An 18154-nucleotide genomic window follows, 5' to 3' on the forward strand; every position below is an offset into this window, starting at 1 on the left:
ACAAAAAAAAAAAAAAAAAAAAAAAAAAAAAAAGAAAATAATTGTTAAAAACAAACAAAACAAAACAGAAAGATACACAGGTCATCGTCATGGCTCATGTCTGTCACCCTAGCACTTAAAGAGGCTCAGGCAGGAGAATCACCTGAGGCCAGGAGTCCAAGATCAGCCTGGGCAACAGAGCAAGACCCTGTCTCCACAAAAAATTAAAAAATTTAGCTGGGTATGGTGGCGCACGCCAGTAGTCCCAGCTACTTGAGAGGCTGAGGTAGAAGAATCGCTTGCGTCCAGAAGGTCAAGGCTGCAGTGAGCTTTTATTGCACCACTGTACTCCAGCCTGGGTGACAAAGCAAGACCCTGCCTCTCTCTCAAAAAAAAAAAAAAAAAAAAAAAAAGCCGGGCATGGTGGCTTATGCCTGTAATCCCAGTACTTTGGGGCCAAGGCAGGCAGATTACCAGGTCAGGAGATCAAGACAATCCTGGCCAACATGGTGAAACCCCGTCTCTACTAAAACTACAAAAAAATTAGGTGGACATGGTGGCTCATGCCTGTAGTCCCAGCTACTCGGGAGGCTGAGGCAGGAGAATCGCTTGAACCCGGGAGGCGGAGGTTGCAGTGAGCCAAGACTGCGCCACTGCACTGCAGCCTGGCAACAGAGCGAGACTCCGTTTCAAAAAAAAAAAAAAAAAAAAAACAAGATAAACAAATGGAAATCAAGGTTATGCATGTGCAAGCAGATGGTGTTGCTTACCAAAGGCTCTCAATCTAAAGACTGCCCCGCCTCCTTTTTAATGCGAGATCAGCAAAGAGCAAGTGTTAGAGTGTTAAGGATATACCAGAGCCCTCTGAGATTTTCTCTTTGCCATAATTTGAAGAATTGAAAGAACACTGACCAAAGAATTGCTTTCCTGGGGCACAATTCAATATTATTTATGCCCTGAGTGTGAACCACCTAGAGTATTTGGGGTCTCACACTCGTGAAAATACAGATAAAGGAGAATTGACCAGCTGTCATCCCTAAAAGGTGCTTCAACAGAGCCCAATAATGACCCTGGCTGAGACCATCAGGGACTGGGTGGGGGTCTCCGATTCCCATTCATATGTGGGAAGAGAGATGTCAGCACCTGGAGCAGCGGGCAGGGGAAGGGTGCCACAGCGTGTGTCCATGGTGGCCAGTACACCACAGAGTGAGTGAAGGATGCTGCCACTACTGCTTCCAAATAGGACACATGTGTCCCTTCAGAGAGGAACAGGACCCCTTCTGACTTTGAGATGTATAGAACCAACGTGGAGAAGATGGCTCTCCATCTGGCTTGAAGGCTGCCTGTTATACACCTGTCTCCACTGTAGCCCTGCCCAAATGTCAGGAATAGGACTCCTGATCTGACAAAACAGAATTCAAAAAAACACAAAGCCTCCTGTCTCCCTTTATCTGGGTATGAAATGTTAGAACAAGGACACTTGTCATTTCTGTGCTCACTCTTCTATAAGTATGGGCAAATAAACACAATAGGACGTGTGAAAAATTCAGTCATTTAAATAGAAAGAAACAATACAGAATCAAAGTAACTCCCATGAAACAAAACTGCTGCCAAAAGAGAGAACATTCTAGAAACTACCTAATTCATATTTTCAATGAGATTCAAGGGGTTGGTGCATCTGTGAAAAGGGAACAAATATGACAGTGGGAAAGACCACTTTCAGAAAAAAAATATAATCACTGAATTAAAAAATTCATTTGAGACAGTGAACACAGCATGGATAATTCAGGTAACAATTACTCAATGAAAAGAAAAACTTGAGAAATTTTTCTGGCAATTGACTTGATATTTATCATAATAGATTGGAGTTGAATCGAATGCTTTATATACCACTAAGAATGCATATTACAAACATTAATTTACAACATGAAAAGGAGGAATGTTGCAACATACATATGTCAGAAAAGACCTAGACCTATTAATAGTCTTCTCATATAAAAAGTTCTTACAAGTCAATAAGAAAAAGGCAAAAGGACATAGTCATATATAAATATAAACAAATGGCAATAGGCAAATGAAAATGTTCAACATAATTTGTAATATAGTATGTGTATAATCTTTGCATCATGTCTTTGAAATTTATAGCACTGGATGTTAATGTTAATAAACTGAAAAGCCTCTTACGAGATAGTTAAGACTGTAAATTGATTTTTAAAATTGTAGGACATTTTGACAAACACTTTAATGATGCATATATGCTTAAAGGCATCAATTCCTGGCTTAGAAATTTATTAGGAAATTATTAAAGCTGGGCACAAAAGTTTTGCCACAATTACATTTATTGCAGATTATTTTTAGGTGAAAAATGCAAGCTACCAAATAGTATGCACAGTAAGGTTTCACTTTTGTTTCACTCTCTCTTTATAGGGTCAATAGTGGTTATGGGCACTGGGAATCTGGACAAAATTCTCTGATTTTTTATATTTTTCTAATAATTATTAAATAACAATAATGACTAACACTTACTGAGTGCTATTTAGCAGACATTGGGCACCTCATTTATATTAACTAATTTGATATTGCAACAATCCTGTGACATAATTATGACTATTATCTCCAAATGAGGAAACACAGCACAGAGAGGCTAAGTAACTTGCCAAGGGTACACAGCTAGGAAGTAGTACAGTAGAAATTCTAACCCAAGAAGTCTGATTCCAAAGCATTAGCTTTTTGTTGTTGTTGTTGTTGTTGTTTTTGTAATAAGACCAAAATGTCATTATTAATAATAACAAAATAAAGTATTCTTAAAAAATGTAATATAACACTGATTTAAGATAATAGTTATCTGTTCAGAAGGAGATGGAATAAAAAAGAATGAAATAGGAAAGAAAAAGAAAACTTTAGAAACAGAAACACCATAAGAAACATGGCAATTACAGCTATAAACATTAAAACATTTTCCTGTGGAGAAAAATCTTCAGATTCAGGATTTTAAATCACCCTACTACAAAGACACATGCGCATGTATGTTTATTGCAACACTATTCACAATAGCAAAGACTTGGCACCAACCCAAATGCCCATCAATGATAGACTGGCTAAAGAAAATGTGGTACATATACACCATGGAATACTATGCAGTCATAAAAAAGGGGGAGTTCATGTCCTTTGCAGGGACATGGATGAAGCTGGAAATCATCATTCTCAGCAAACTAACACAGAAACAGAAAATCAAACACCACATGTTCTCACTCATAAGTTGAACAATGAGAACACATGGACAGAAGGAAGGGAACATCATACACTGGGGTCTGTCAGGGGGTGGGGGGCAAGGGGAGGGAGAGCATTAAGACAAATACCTAATGCACGCGGGGCTTAAAATCTAGATGACAGGTTGATAGGTACAGCAAACCACCAAGGCATATGTATACCTATGTAACAAACCTGCACGTTCTGCACATGTATCCCAGAACTTAAAGTAAAAAAAAAGAAAAAAAAGGCCAGGCGCGGTGGCTCACTCCTGTAACCCCAGCACCACTTTGGGAGGCCAAGGTGGGCAGATCATGAGGTCAGGAGTTCGAGACCAGCCTAGTCAACATGGTGAAACCCCGTCTCTACTAAAAATACAAAAATTAGCCGGGCGTGGTGGCAGGTGCCTGTAATCCCAGCTACTCGGGAGGCTGAGGCAGGAGAATTGCTTGAATCCAGGAGGCAGAGGTTGCAGTGAGCTGAGATCATGCCACTGCACTCCAGCCTGGGTGACAGAGGGAGACTCTGTCTCTAAAAGAAAAAAAAAGAAAAAAATTCCAACAACGTGCCACTTGTTATACAAGACCAAAGGACTTAGAAAGATTCGACATAAAAGAATGGGAAAGGACCTACTAGAGAAAAGGGATCTACCACACCACAACCAAAAAGGACACGTGCAAAGGTTGGTTCGATCTCATTAACTCTTTGGCTCCCCGTCTTCTTCAGAGCAGAAGACAAAGTCCTGACAAGGCCCACAGGATCTGCCAACCCTCTCCCCATATATATCCTCCCAGACCTAATCCTCCTCCAGTCTCCCCTCATGGATCCACCTCCAGCTACACGTGCCTCCTTACTGCTCTTCCAACTTGCCAGATGCACTCCTGCCTCAGGGCCCTTGCATTTGCCGTCCTCTCTGTCTAAGACAACCTCTCCCTAGATATCCACACAGCTCACTCCTCACCTGCTTTAGATCTTTGGTCTATGCTACCTCTTCAGTGAGTCCTTTCCTGAATTCCCTATAAAATCTGAATGCCCCCACTCCCCAAGATTCCTTGTCCCCATTTCTTGTTTACTTTTCTCTATGGCACTTATCAGCCTCAAACATGCCATGTTTTACTACTTATTTTTGTTCATTTACTATTGTTGTTTATTTTTCTTCAACTGGAAAGAAAACTCCATGAGGCCACAGGGTTCTTGTCTATTTTGCTCATTAGTATCTCTTCAGCACAGCAGGTGTTCACTGTGTATATTCAATGAATGAATGAATGAATGAATGCCAGCAACAAAGTAAAATTATAGAGAAAAAGCATTAGCTGCAACAAAGATAACTTCATGTCAATATAATAAGATTTGTAGAGTTATGTGGTTAATAATATTGCCATATACAGATAAGGCAAGAACTCCTAGAAATAAAAAGAACGCTTTTGAATCATATTGCCTGAAGAAACTTAATAAGCACTACACATTTAGCTAGAGCAAACAAAAGGACAATAAGTAGTTATAAAAGATCTGGACCTTGGCCAGGCGTGGTGGCCCACACCTGTAATCCCAGCATTTTGGGAGGCCGAGGCGGGTGGATCACCTGAGGTCAGGAGTTCATGACCAGCCTGACCAACATGGAGAAGCCCCGTCTCTACTAAAAATACAAAATTAGCTGAGCGTGGTGGCGCATGTCTGTAATCACAGCTACTCAGGAGGCTGAGGCAGGAGAATCCCTTGGACCCAGAAGGCGGAGGTTGTGGTGAGCTGAGATCGCGCCATTGCACTCCAGCTGGGGCAACAAGACCGAAACTCTGACTCAGAAAAAAAAAAAAAAAAAAGATGTGGACCTTATAATACATTGGAATGAATAAATGTATACCCTGCACTCATGGACACAAAGATGACAACGACAGACACTAGGGACTACAGAGGGCAGAGGGGAGGGGAAGACAAGGGTTGGAAAACTAACTATTGGGTATTATGGTCAGAACCTGGGTGACAGAATCATTCATACTCCAAACCTCAGCATCATGCAATATACCCAGGTAACAAATGTGTACTTGTATCCCCTGAATCTAAAATAAAAGTTGAAAAAAGGTTTATTCTTTCTCCACAAAAAAAAAAGTATACTCTACAAACAGTTAATATAATCTTTTTCTTGAAAGTCCGCAGAACTTTTAACAACATGGAACAAACACTAAGCTATGCTGAAAGAAAAGGAAAGAAAATCGGAGGAAAAAGGAAAAGTACACAGGCCATATTCTCTAACTTGAAAGCACTAAAACAGTAACTTAACATCAATGATAAAAATGTAAACAGAAATCTAATTCTAAGGGTTAAAAAAATGCCTAAATTAAAGCATGTTAGAGAAGAAACTAAAAACTCAACTGTAGGCCCTCAAGGAAGCAGCAAAAGCCAGAATGTTAGCATATCAAAACTTAGAGGAAACATTTATTCCCTTAAATGCTTGTTCATTATTTTTGGCCAGGTGTGGTGGTTCACACCTGTAATCCCAACATTTTGGGAGACCAAAGTGAGAGGATTACCTGAGGTCAGGAGTTCAAGACCAGCCTGGCCACCACGGTGAAACCTTGTCTCTACTAAAAACACAAAAATTAGCCAGGCATGGTGGCAGGCACTTGTAATCCCAGCTACTCAAGAGGCTGAGACAGGAGAGTCACTTAAACCTGCAGAGATTGTGCCACTGCACTCCAGCCTGGGCATCAGAGCAAGACTCCGTCTCAAAACAAAAACATACAAACAAACAAAAAAAGCTATTCATTATTTTTAAAGAGCAGAGTCAGGCAAAAGAAGAAAAAGTAAATTAGTAAAATATTCAATTGAAAGTCAAAGCCAAACACAAAATAAACCTACAGAAAAGGAGAAAACAAACAGAATTGATACACAAATCCCAGAGTTAATTTCTTGAAGAAAATAAATAAGTAAATAAAACAGATGAACCTCTGGAAAATCAAGGGGAAAGAAAGGAGACAGTATAAATAAGCAAAATTAGAAACAAAGAGGAGGATTTGACAACAGATACAGGGCAACTGGCCAAGAGGCAGATGCAGACAGGGGGCCTGGGGCTAGTGTACCACATCTGGGAGCTTTCACAGCTGCATCTGCTATTTCTGCCACACGGTCTTAAATTACAGCACAACAGAAGAGCTGGTGGAGCCCATCCCCTTCTAAATGGTGAAACTGAGTCTCAGAAAGGGTGTGAGACTTACTCAAGATCACATAGTGTTCAAATAATCCCAGGGGCAAGAATCCAAATGTCTAGGATCTGGTCCATTTAGTCAAGACAGCATCGCAAATGTCTTGGCCGTAAATCTGAAGAGGACTTCTATCTGCAGAATCTGAAGAGGGCTTTTATTTTGGAAAAGTTCCCTTCCAACTATTGTGTCATCAACTTCACACCTATCCTAAGTGGTGGATGGAGGATAGGGGGTGTTGTAATCAATCTGATGGGTGGCATACCTGCTGTGAAGGCTGTAGGACAGACAGGTGAAGTGGCTCACCTGAGGTCACAAAGCCTCCACCCAGTTAGGAAAGCCAAAATCAAACCCGAGCTGTCTACCCTCTAGCCTTCCATCTACCCCTGTATCAGGAGGCAGAATGGGATTTGTATATGCTTAGGCTCTGGCATCATAGAAACCTGGACCTGAACCCAGAACCGTTGCTTAGAAGCTGTGTGTCCCTAACATGTTGTGGAACTATTCTGATCCTTGGAAATGACGCTCTATCTAGAATAACTGGAGAATAAATGATCATCTAAGTGTAAATGTAGTAATATTTTGGGCTTACTCCTGATACACTATCCCTATTCTTAAACCATTTTTTTTTTTCTTCCCTGCTCTCTGCCTTAGGGGAATAGACAAGGCAGGCACTAGCCCAGGAAGAAGGATATGGCATGTGTGGGAGTTAAACTACTTTTGCAAGAATTATGACAGTAAGAGAAATATGACATAGAAAAGTTATGACAGTGTAAGAAATCGGACCTAACTAACTCCATCTGCTTCCAATCTCCAAGCTGTCCTTGTCCATTCCTGGGCCTAGGCCAAGCTAACTATGGGAAGAATTTAGTTTCAGTTCAACTTCATTTTTTATTTGTATTTGTTTCTTTATTTACTTTGAGACATGATCTTTCTCTGCTGCCGAGCCTGGAGTGCGGGGGCACAATCACAGCTCATTGCAGCCTCGACCTCCTGAGCCCAAGTGATCCTCTCACCTCAGGTTCCTGAGTAGCCGGGAGCACAGGTGCATGCCGCCATGCCTGGCTAAATTTTTTGTTGCAACAGGATCTCACTGTGTTGCCCAAGCTGGTCTCTAACTCCCGAACTGAAGCAATCCTCCCACCTTGGCACTCCCAAAGTGCTGGGATTACAGATATGAGCCACCACACCTGGCCATTAGCTTAACTTTAAAACAAAGACAATAACAGCTCCTTCACAAAACTAACCATCTCCTTGCTTGGGGACTAAAACTGCCTTTGTAAAACTAACATATTAGCCACAAAGTTAGAATTCTGGCTCCAGAGACATGTAGCCAGAGGTCATAAGATTCATGATCTCCCCAATTGCTCCTATAGATAAAATCACTATTATTGACCTAAAATTGGTGTTTGAAATATTTTCCAGACCCTGCATTCTGATGGACCAGCTGGTGCCATCCAGACCAGGAACCCATACAACAAAACTGGCTTACCTGGTCTTGTGATCCTCACCCAGGAACTGACTCAGCATGAGAAGACCGCGTTGACCCCCTGCGATTTCACTCTCGACCCACCAATCAGCATTCCCCATTCCCTAGCCCCCCTTCCCACCAAACGATCCTTGAAAAACCCTAGTCTTTGAATTTTGGAGGAGGCCGATTTGAGTAATAAACTCCCATCCTTCTGCTTGGCTGGCACTGTGTTTATTAAACGCTTTCTCTGCTAAAATATTGCCGTCTCAGTGAATCAGCTCTAGATGAACTCATTGGGTGATTACAGGAGAAGCCCTTCTCTTTAGGGCTTAGAAAACCTTGGGAAGGAGAAAGGACAGGTGGTGGGGAGAGGTGGGTTTCCCTCCTCCTCGGCTGGAACGCTGGCCAGAGACCTATCCATGCACCAGGCAACATCATTCCAGCAGCAGCAGCAGGAGCAGAAAAGACTCCCCAGCGGGAGGACTCAGGCAGGCTCCGGGCCCTCCCTGAACCAGGCACAGCAGTGGCCTACGAGTGGGACAGAGAAGGCGCTGCATGGAGGGAACTCACAAGAGGAAGCAACAGGCCAGGATCTCCAGCACAAAGCCAGAATGATGCCCCAAAGCTAGCGGGACCAGTCCCGCTTCAGTGGGCACTGGTTTAGGAATGTAGGCTAAAAATAAAATCTTAAGGCCCCCCCACTGACAGAACATTCTCCCCTCCTTGGCCAAGAGGATGTAAGAAAAACCTTAAGAACGGAATTGTCAGCCATGAGAGAAAGGAGATTGGACATGTCTCGTTATACCCCCTCTCTTTTGGAGTTTAGATACAACAATGGGCTAACATGAATGTTAAAATAGAGATCGTAAGACTGACAAAACAGACTCTTTGTGGCAATAAAATACCAGATTACAAACAGGACTAAGGCCAGGCCAGGCAAAGGCGCAGTCACAACGTAAGCAATCCATCTTGCTGCACGCATCCTCAACATAAAACATAGAGTCTCACTCTGTCCCCCAGGCTAGAGTGCAAGGGCGTGATCTCAGCTCACTGCAACCTCCGCCTCCTGTGTCAAGCAATTCTCCTGGTCAGCCTCCAGAATAGCTGAGATTACAAGCATGTACCAGCACACCTTGCTAATTTTTTTGCATTTTGAGTAGAGATGGGGTTTCCCCATGTTGGCCAGGTTGGTCTTGAACTCCTGACCTCAAATGATCCACCTGCCTCGGCCTCCCAAAGTGCTGGGAGTGAAGGCATGAGCCACCGCGCCCGGCCAATGTAAAGTATTTCTTCCTGTAAATTCTAAGTTTTAGCAAAGCCTTACTCTAACCAACTGCAAGTTAAAGAATCTCCTATAACCCATTTAAAGCTATCCTGCCTTTTGGGCCTAAACCAATTTATAATCTCCATGTACTGATTTATGTCTTTGCCTGTAACTTCTGCCTCCCCAGAATGTAATCTGTAATCTAACCACCTCAGGACCACTTATTCAAAGCTTCTCGGGTTTGTTTCCCCAGGCCACAGTCACTTCTATTGGCTCAGAATAAACTTCTTTGAACTATTTTACAGAGCTTGGTTTTGCTGTTAACAGGGGCCAGTCAGAAAAGTGAAGCAGTGAAGCTCAGAAAGTCCCACATGCAGCATACAGAGTCCCTTCTCCTCAGTCACCAGGAGCTCACAAAAGTGCATGAGAAAGTCTAAGTCCATTACAGAGAAGAAAGAAGCTTTATTTTTTTCTGCACACCTGATCAGTGCTGTGTGAAAGTGCGACTCCACGACATCCGGAAATGCTGGACCCAGAGCCTGGCATCTATTAAGAGTCAATGAGCAGTAGCTATTGTTATTATAATAATTATTATTACGTTTTCTCCTGTCACATACCCCCTGAGGATCATACATTCTTTCTCTTTAACCTCTTTACGTTTGATTTAAAATGAGAATGAAACGCCCACTGTGAGTGACTGATGTAGACCCTGCGAAGTCAAGTCATTTGCATGTTAGGGAAAAATATTCAAAGCTTGGGGGAAAAAAAAAAACAAAAAGACAATCGTGTAAACTTTTAATGTCATGCTAGAGCATTTTCTAATTAGCTATTTCTTTCCTCACAGTAATATTACTTTGTTTAATTTATTATCCACCATCAAGTCAGGCCCAGAGGGCCTCCCTAGTCTGCAAAGACAGATGTTAACTTTTAGAAAACTGAGTTGAGATCTTTTTTTTTTTTTTTTTTTTTTTGAGATGGAGTCTCGCTCTGTTGCCCAGCTGGAGTGCAGTGGCGCAATCTCAGCTCACTGCAACCTCTGCCTCCTGGGTTCAAGCGATTCTCCTGCCTCAGCCTCCCAAGTAGCTGGGATTACAGGCATGTGCCACCAGGCCCAGCTAATTTTTGTATTTTTAGTAGAGACGGGGTTTCACCATGTTGGCCAGGCTGGTCTCGAATTCCTGACCTCAGATGATCTGCCCACCTTGGTCTCCCAAAGTGTTGGGATTATAGGCGTGAACCACCATGTTTGGCCAAAATCTTTTTTTTTTTCAGTCTAGTAGATAAGATAACCCCAAAGCTTGTGATTCTATTGTCCTATCAGTCGGTTTTATATTTAACTGAGCAAAGTTATTTCCGCATTTCTTTTTCTACTAATTACACAAACATCAGTTTCGCAAACCGTCTGCGGAATCATTCATTCATCCTGCTGCTTTTCTCCTTAGAGAGCTAAGGAAATCTTTGGCCAATGCCCATTATCTATTTTATGAGAACTATGTTTTTAACCATTTGTGAAATGTGATTTAACACAACTCTTTTGGGGTACATTCTGTAAACCCAAAATAAAATTCTAAGCCCCCTAGCCATGTAAATGGACCCCTCCTCTCAGCCAAGGGCATTCCAAAGTTAACCTGAAAAACTGTTTCAGGCCATGATGAGAAGGGAGGGTTGGACATGATGTCTCATTATACCCCCTTCCTTTTGGAATTCAGGAAAAGTCAAGCAGCATTAACATCAACACAGACCTTAAGTCTGATAAGAAACATTTATAATCTAGTCTCTCTGAAGCCTGCTACCTGGAGGCTTCATCTTCATGATAAAACGTTGGTCTGCACAACTCCTTATGTAATCCACACATTCCTTTCTATTGATAACAGCTCATTCAGCCAATAGCCAATCAGAAAATTGTAAAATCTACCTATGACCTGGAAGCACCTCCTCGTCCCACTTTGAGTTGTCCTGCCTTTCCAGATTGAGCCAATGTAAATCTCACGTGTACTGACTGATGTCTTATGTCTCCCTAAAATGTACATAAGCAAGTTGTACCCCATCCACCTTGGGTCTATATCATTAGGATCTCCTGAGTCCGTGTCACTGGCACATCCTCAACCTTGGCAAAATAAACTTTCTAAATTGATTGAAATCTGTCTCAGATACTTTTGGGTTCAAAACTCTCAGCTCCTGTCTTCTTCACATCTTCCATCATGTTGTCATTGATTTGTCATTTGCGTAATTCCTTGTTCAATGTTTATCTTCCCACCCCCCACCCCCGCCAAAAGCTAAGCTCCATGAAGTCATGTCTCTCTTATACCTCGATGTGTCTCTAGTGACCAGCACCTAGTGGACACTCAATATATTTTTCAAGAAAAGCCTAAGATTAAATACAGAGCCAAGACAAGGAAGTCATAAGGTGAACAATCGAAAGATGTGTGTGTGGTCCAAATGATACATCTCTTTCTTGCGAAACCAGTTTGATTTTTATTTTCTTTCACTCGAAGCTGAAAAAGTCCTGAATGAGACAATCCAGATATGCGACAATTTATCTTGAAGAAGTAATAGCAGCCCAATTGCCACTTCTCCCAAAGTTATAGTGGCAGGTTGAGCTATTTCTTCTGACTCCTTGACTCAGTTAACTGTGAAACGGTTGCCAAGGGGGCTTACCCAGCCTCTCTGTGGGTAATATTGAATGATATATATATATATATATATATATATATATATATATATATATATATATTTTTTTTTTTTTTCTGCCATAGGAAGGGAGCAAAATAAAATCTTCAGGAGAAAGGAGACACTGCAGCTGACTATGAAAACAACACCGCAGTACATCTGTGATCTGTGGTCAGCCTTGCTAAGGACTCCCAAGGAAGCAGCATCTTCTCAGACACAATCTGACAGTGGGTTGCACATATCTTTTAGGTGAAGTGTACAAGCCACTCTGGTGTGCATGGAGCCAGTCATGAAACTGTCTTTGCAGAAATTGTAACAGTGAGAAAATGATGTCAGTGAAAGAGATCGGATCTAACTAACCCCCATCTTGCCTTTAACCTCCAAGCTGCCCTTACTCTTTCCTGGGCTTGGGCCAAGTTAACTTTGGGTCAGATTTCATGTTTATTTTATTCATTTTATTTTGTTTTATTTTATTTTGAGATGGGGTCCTGCTGTGTCACCCAGGCTAGAGTGCAGTGGCATGATCTCGGCTCACTGCAGCCTCTGCTTCCCGGGTTCAAGTGGTCCTCCTGCCTCAGCCTCCTGAGTAACTGGGACAACAGGCACATGCCACCATGCCCAGTTAATTTTTGTATTTTTAGTAGAGACAGGGTTTCACCGTGTTGGCCAGGATGGTCTCGATCTCCTGACCTCGTGATCTACCCACCTCAGCCTCCCAAAGTGCTGGGAATACAGGGGCAAGCCACCGCGTCCGGCCTAGTGTATATTTTAAATGATAATAGCTCTTGCCCAAAATGAAACTACCTTCATAAAGCTAATGAGAGACCACTAGGTTAGGAGGATGAGAGGAGCCTGAATTCTGCTACGGCGTAGACATAAAGGATTGCCAGCCATTATTCCAGAGGCCATAAGATTTGCAACTTTCCCAATGACTCCTGCAGATAAAATCACTATTGTAGAACCTAAAATTGGCCTTTTGAGATATCTCTTCAGGTTTTCTACATTTCTGATAATCAATGGCTCCACCCCAACCAGACCGCCAACCTAACTTTGAAAGAAATTTGTTGTATATTTTAAATAATAACAGCCCTTCCCCAAAACTAAACTGCCTTTGTAAAACTAATGAAATATTGCCAAGTTAGGAAAATGAAAAGAGCCTGAATTCTACTAAGATGTAGACATGGATTATTATCAGCCTTTATCCCAGAGGTCACAACATTTCCAACTTCCCCAGTTACTCCTGCAGATTACATCACTATTGTAGAACCTGAGATTGGCCTTTTGAGATGTCTTTTCAGGCTTTTGCCTTTCTGACTATCAGACTACCCCATCTGGACCTGCCTACTAGTTCTGTGGCCCCACCCAGAAGTGGACTCAGCGCACGAGGACCACTTCTCACACCCCTATTACTGCATCCCCAACCAGTCAGCAGCACCCATTCCCTAGCCACCCTACGCCTTGCCAAACTATCTTTGAAGAGCCCTAGCTTCCAAATTTTCAGGGAGGTTGATTTGAGTCATAAAAAAACTCTGTTCTCCCATTTAGCTGGCTCTATGTGTGTAAAACTCTTTCCCTATTGCAATCCTCCTGTCTTGATAAATCGGCTCTGTCTGGGCAGCAGGCACAAAGAAGCCACTGGGCAGTTACGGTCGCATCATATAGTTTAGTAAAGTGGGCCAGATGTAATAAAATAGGGAGTGGTGAGGACGGTGACAAATAGAAAATCCGTGTCCTGGCTAAAGGGGGCATTAACTATTCAACTGTTCTCAATTGTTGTCTTCTACTCCCAGATTTTTAAAATGCTAGAACTAATTCCCTTCCTCCCTCCCTGTGTCCCTCCCTCCGTTCCCCCCTTCCTTCCTTCCTGCTTTCCCTCTTTCTTCCTGCTTTCCTTCCCTTTCCCTTCTTCCTTCTTCCTCCTTCCTCCTTCTTCCTTCTCTCTCTTTCTTTCTCTCTCTCTCTCTCTCTCTCTCTCTCTTTCTCCTCACTCTGTCACCCAGGCTGGAGTGCAGTGGCTCAATCTCTGACCAACTTGCTCACTACAGCCTCCACCTCCAGGGTTCAAGTGATCCTCCCATCTCAGCCTCCCGAGTGCCTGGGACTACAGGCACACACCGCCATGCCCAGCTAATTTTTCATGTTTTTGGTAGAGATGTGGTTTCACCATGTTGCCCAGGCTGGTCTTGAACTCCCGAGCTCAAGTGATACACCTGCCTTGGCCTCCCAGAGTGCTGGAATTACAGGTGTGAAACACCACACCTGGCCTCTTTCTTTGTTGTTTTTAGTACAAGGACCAAACAAAACATATCTGCAAGGCAGATCCAATCAACCAGACTTCACTTTGGGACTCTGCTTTACTATTTCAATTTTTGGAGAAAAAGGAAAACATACTTGACCCCGTGTTTGATGGAGCAAGCTGTATGGCAGCTTTCAAAGCAAAATCTTACTTACCAGCCATCAACACTGGCTTTCTGAAGTTCAGAAATCCCAAAGGACAAAGATCCCATGAAGTCATTCCTGCTGGTCAAATCCCAATCCCAAATCTCTACTGACAGTCTTCTGTCTTTGTCCGATTCTTTCAGCTGACTGCATAGAGAAAAAGAAAAGACATCAGTGGAAGTCGTAGTAATTTTTCAAGCAGAAGAAATGTACAAGAGGACAAGACCTGGAGGTAGAAATTTTTAAAGATTCCAAGCTGCTAAAAGAAACATATTCAGTTTCCATCCCAGGCTAGCAGGGAGTCAGAGCTTTTTCTGTTTGACAGCCTGTGGCTTAAACAGGCAGAGGCCCTCGATTGGCTATGACAAGAACAGTTCTAACTACTTTTGTTATCTTATGTCTTAATAGGGTTCAGGATATTCAGGAATTCCTATTGCCTATAAGAAATACAGGTATCAGTTGCATAACCGGGTATGTATGGTTTCTATCTGCACACAGGTGGGTTGAGAATGAGGCTGAGGAAATGTATGGAGAAAAATCCTGGGGAAATTGCCTGTTCTGAGACAAGTCTTTGACTGAGGCTGAGAAAGGGCCCAGCTTTGCCCTGAGAGAGGGAAGAGGAGACAGGACAAGGAACAGTGCTTCTAGCTGGTAGCTAAAAAAGTATGACCTCTAAAGTCAGACTGCCGGAAGCTGAATTCTACTCCACTCCATATTTGCTATGGGACTTTGGCATACTCTTTTAACCTCTATAAACCCTATTGCTACATTGGGAATAAAATGAGTCGATAAAGTCAGATCGCTTAACCCAGTGTTTGTCACACATCATATATGCTCAGTGAATTGGCTGTTACAACTAACTCCTGATGCCTAGATGTATAAGAAAGAGACTCCCAGATTCTTGGAGCCCTGGCCAGCGAAGACCTTCAAGGGAGGCTGGTGGAGATGTCCCAGCAGGCTGCAAGCCAAGCATCATCCATAAACCCAGCTCTAGAGAAGCTGTCACCACACCCTGTAGGTTATGTCCCCCTGTTTCCTGAGCCCCATCATTTCTCCCACAACTTGCCTTCACTTAGCAACACATCACACCATTTCCTATCCTACCCACTCCCCCACACCACAGGCATTCTCATCTCTATTAAAAAAAATAGCTCTAATTTTTTTCTTGGCTCACAACACAAAATTGCAGATGGAAGAGAAGGGAGGGAAAGAGAGGAATGAGGGAGGGAGAAGACAGAGATGGAGGGAGGTAGGGAAGGAAGGAAACAGAAGCTAAAGGAGGAGGAACTCCCTGATCTCAGGTGGCCCATAACCCAACCTCTACCACCCATGCTCACTGCAGTCGTTTCCACTTACAATCTAAATGTCTCGTTCCACTCAGGGTTGAGGGAGCATTTGATGGTTTTGGTCTTCTGTTTGCTCTCACTTTTGGGATCAGGAATCAGTTTCAGTTTTACGTAGGGATCTGACAGGCCATTGGGGTCCATAGGTACAAGGTTTTTAGCATCTCTTACTGAAAAAGAAAAAGCAGTTTTTGCCTTAATACTGTCCAACATGTTTAAGCACCAAGCAGTGACGGCTGCAGAACTTGTGGAAGGTTCTTTGGCATCACACTTGTTTAGTGAGAAATTTAATTTTATTAACATCCATAGCTGAAGCAGCACACAAAACGAGATGGGCTGATAAGATGTCAACTCTGTTCTGTGTTGGTTAAAAATGGATTTCCGACTTTCACACAGCTCTTCCCATACCAAGACTAACTGTAAGTTTTCTAAGCTTATTTTCCACAAAGCCCACAGGAAAGGCTGGTTTCTTTCGTTTAGCATAAGGTTTTCAAAGTTCACCACACTATAGCATGTATCGGCCCTTCATTTTTTTGCATGACTGAATAATATTCCATCGTACAGATATCCCACATTTTGTTTATCCATTCAGCAGCTGATCCACAGTTGGGCTGTTTCCACTTTTTGGCTGTTGTGAATACTGCTGCTATGAACATTTGTATACCCCAGCACAAAAAGTCACATATTGTATGATTCCATTTACATGAAACATTCCAAACAGGTAAATCCATAGAAACAGAAAGTAGACTACTATTAATAGTTGCCAGGGGCTGGAGGGAAAGGGAAATGGGGAGTGACTGCTTAATGAATACAGGGTTTCTTTTAGAGGTGATGAAAATTTCTGAGAACTAGATAGAGATGATGGTTGTCCAACACTGTGAATATTCTATAAATGTCACTGAATTGTACATTTAAAAACAGTTAATGATTAATTTTGTGTTATGTTAATTTTACCTCCATTCAAAAAGAAAAAGCTAAAAAAGAAAGGAAGAATTAGCCTCTAAACCAAGGTACACCTATTATCCACGTATCACCCATAACCAGCACCCAGACAGCCCATAGAGAGAAGGTTGGGAAAATGTCAAAAGGGTTAGAGCTTAGCTCTACCCTGAGTCCAGAACACCAAGGTAAAGGAGGCTATAAGGCTAACATGGTGAAACCCTGTCTCTACTAAAAATACAAAAAAAAATAGCTATGCGTGGTGGCAGGCGCCTGTGGTCCCAGCCTGCCCAGAGGCTGAGGCAGGAGAATGGTGTGAACCCAGGAGGCAGAGCTTACAGTGAGCCGAGATTGTGCCACTGCACTCCAGCCTGGGTGACAGAGCGAGACTCCATCAAAAAAAAAAAAAAAAAAAAAAAAAAAGATGAACTTAGAGGAGAAAAGGAGGCAGAGAATCAGCAGTGAAGACGCAACTGGCCATAGAAAGGATGAGGGAGACTAAATCATCAGCCTGGAGACACAGGAAGTAGTTAATTAGGAATCAATTCAGAAACCAGTAATGCAGGTAGTCAATGGAAGGAGACTAGAAAATGATAATTGTATAGCTCTTAAGGATACAATGTCAATCATCTCACTTACAGTAGAACAATCCACAGTAATATATTCAATCCAAATTGACTAACTATCTGCTAAAAGGTGAATACATAATGACTCCTATCAGGAATGCAAAGATGGCTCAACCTTAGAAAATCTATTTTCAATATATTCATCATATTTGTAGATCAAAGAAGAAAACCACAAGACCATTGCAGTTATCTAGAAACAGCAGAGAATTTTATTAACAGGATAAAGGCTATCTGCAATAACAGCACCATGGTTCATGATAAATGCAATTCCATTAAAGTAAGGAATAAGACAAAGGTACCCATTACCATAGCCATTATTCAATACTTTTTTTCTTGTGTTCCACAAGTACAGTAAGAAATAAAGAGTTACCCTCTAAACCAAGATGCACCTACTCTCCATGTATCACCCATAACCTGCACCCAGACAGCCCATAGGGAAAAGGCTGGAAAAACATCCACAGCATAAATAAAACCAGAAATTTTGTAAATTCAAGATGACAAGAAAAACAGATTAGAAGGAAGAATATTGGAAAGTAGGAGAGAAAGCACCCCCTCACTTCCTGCAACCTTTGCTCACCCCCAATCATAGTCATCTCCTCCCATGGTCATGCTCTGGAGCCTATTATCCCAGAAATTATACCACTTTCTCAATCTCAGTTTCAAGTACCCTACTGTCTTACACCAATTTCTATTTTTCCAGTTCATTAGCTCTATTATTCTACTGCAATAAATCTTCCCCTATTCGTCAGTCCATTCTCCACCAATCAGTCCCTTGAACCCAACACACTTTCTTGATTTCCCTATTCCCTCTTGCTTTTACTCCATTCATCCCCAGATTCGATTTTATGGTGCATTTTAGCTGCTCCCTTGGAAAGACCCTCAACTCCCTTGTCCCTCTTTCTTTTTATTTTACTTATCTCACAATACCCCAGCCCTACTTAAATTCAAATACCTGTCCTTTCTTACTGCGTCCTTTT

The 18154-nt window shown here is 42.3% G+C and overlaps 1 protein-coding gene across 2 annotated transcripts in view; it reads right to left on the reverse strand.

Annotated features, from left to right (window-relative positions):
* PRKCB (protein kinase C beta) overlaps positions 1-18154 on the reverse strand; it is a 382718-nt gene that overhangs the window by 110237 nt on the left and 254327 nt on the right. For both annotated transcript variants that reach the window (XM_025370488.1, XM_025370487.1), the window contains exons 6-7: positions 15626-15782; positions 14282-14416 (exon numbers count right to left, since the gene is read on the reverse strand). In XM_025370488.1, coding sequence (XP_025226273.1) covers positions 14282-14416; positions 15626-15782 — 292 coding nt within the window. The remainder of the gene's footprint in view (positions 1-14281; positions 14417-15625; positions 15783-18154) is intronic.

Source organism: Theropithecus gelada, chromosome 20 (genome assembly GCF_003255815.1).
Source record: "Theropithecus gelada isolate Dixy chromosome 20, Tgel_1.0, whole genome shotgun sequence".
Taxonomy (NCBI): Eukaryota; Metazoa; Chordata; class Mammalia; order Primates; family Cercopithecidae; genus Theropithecus; species Theropithecus gelada.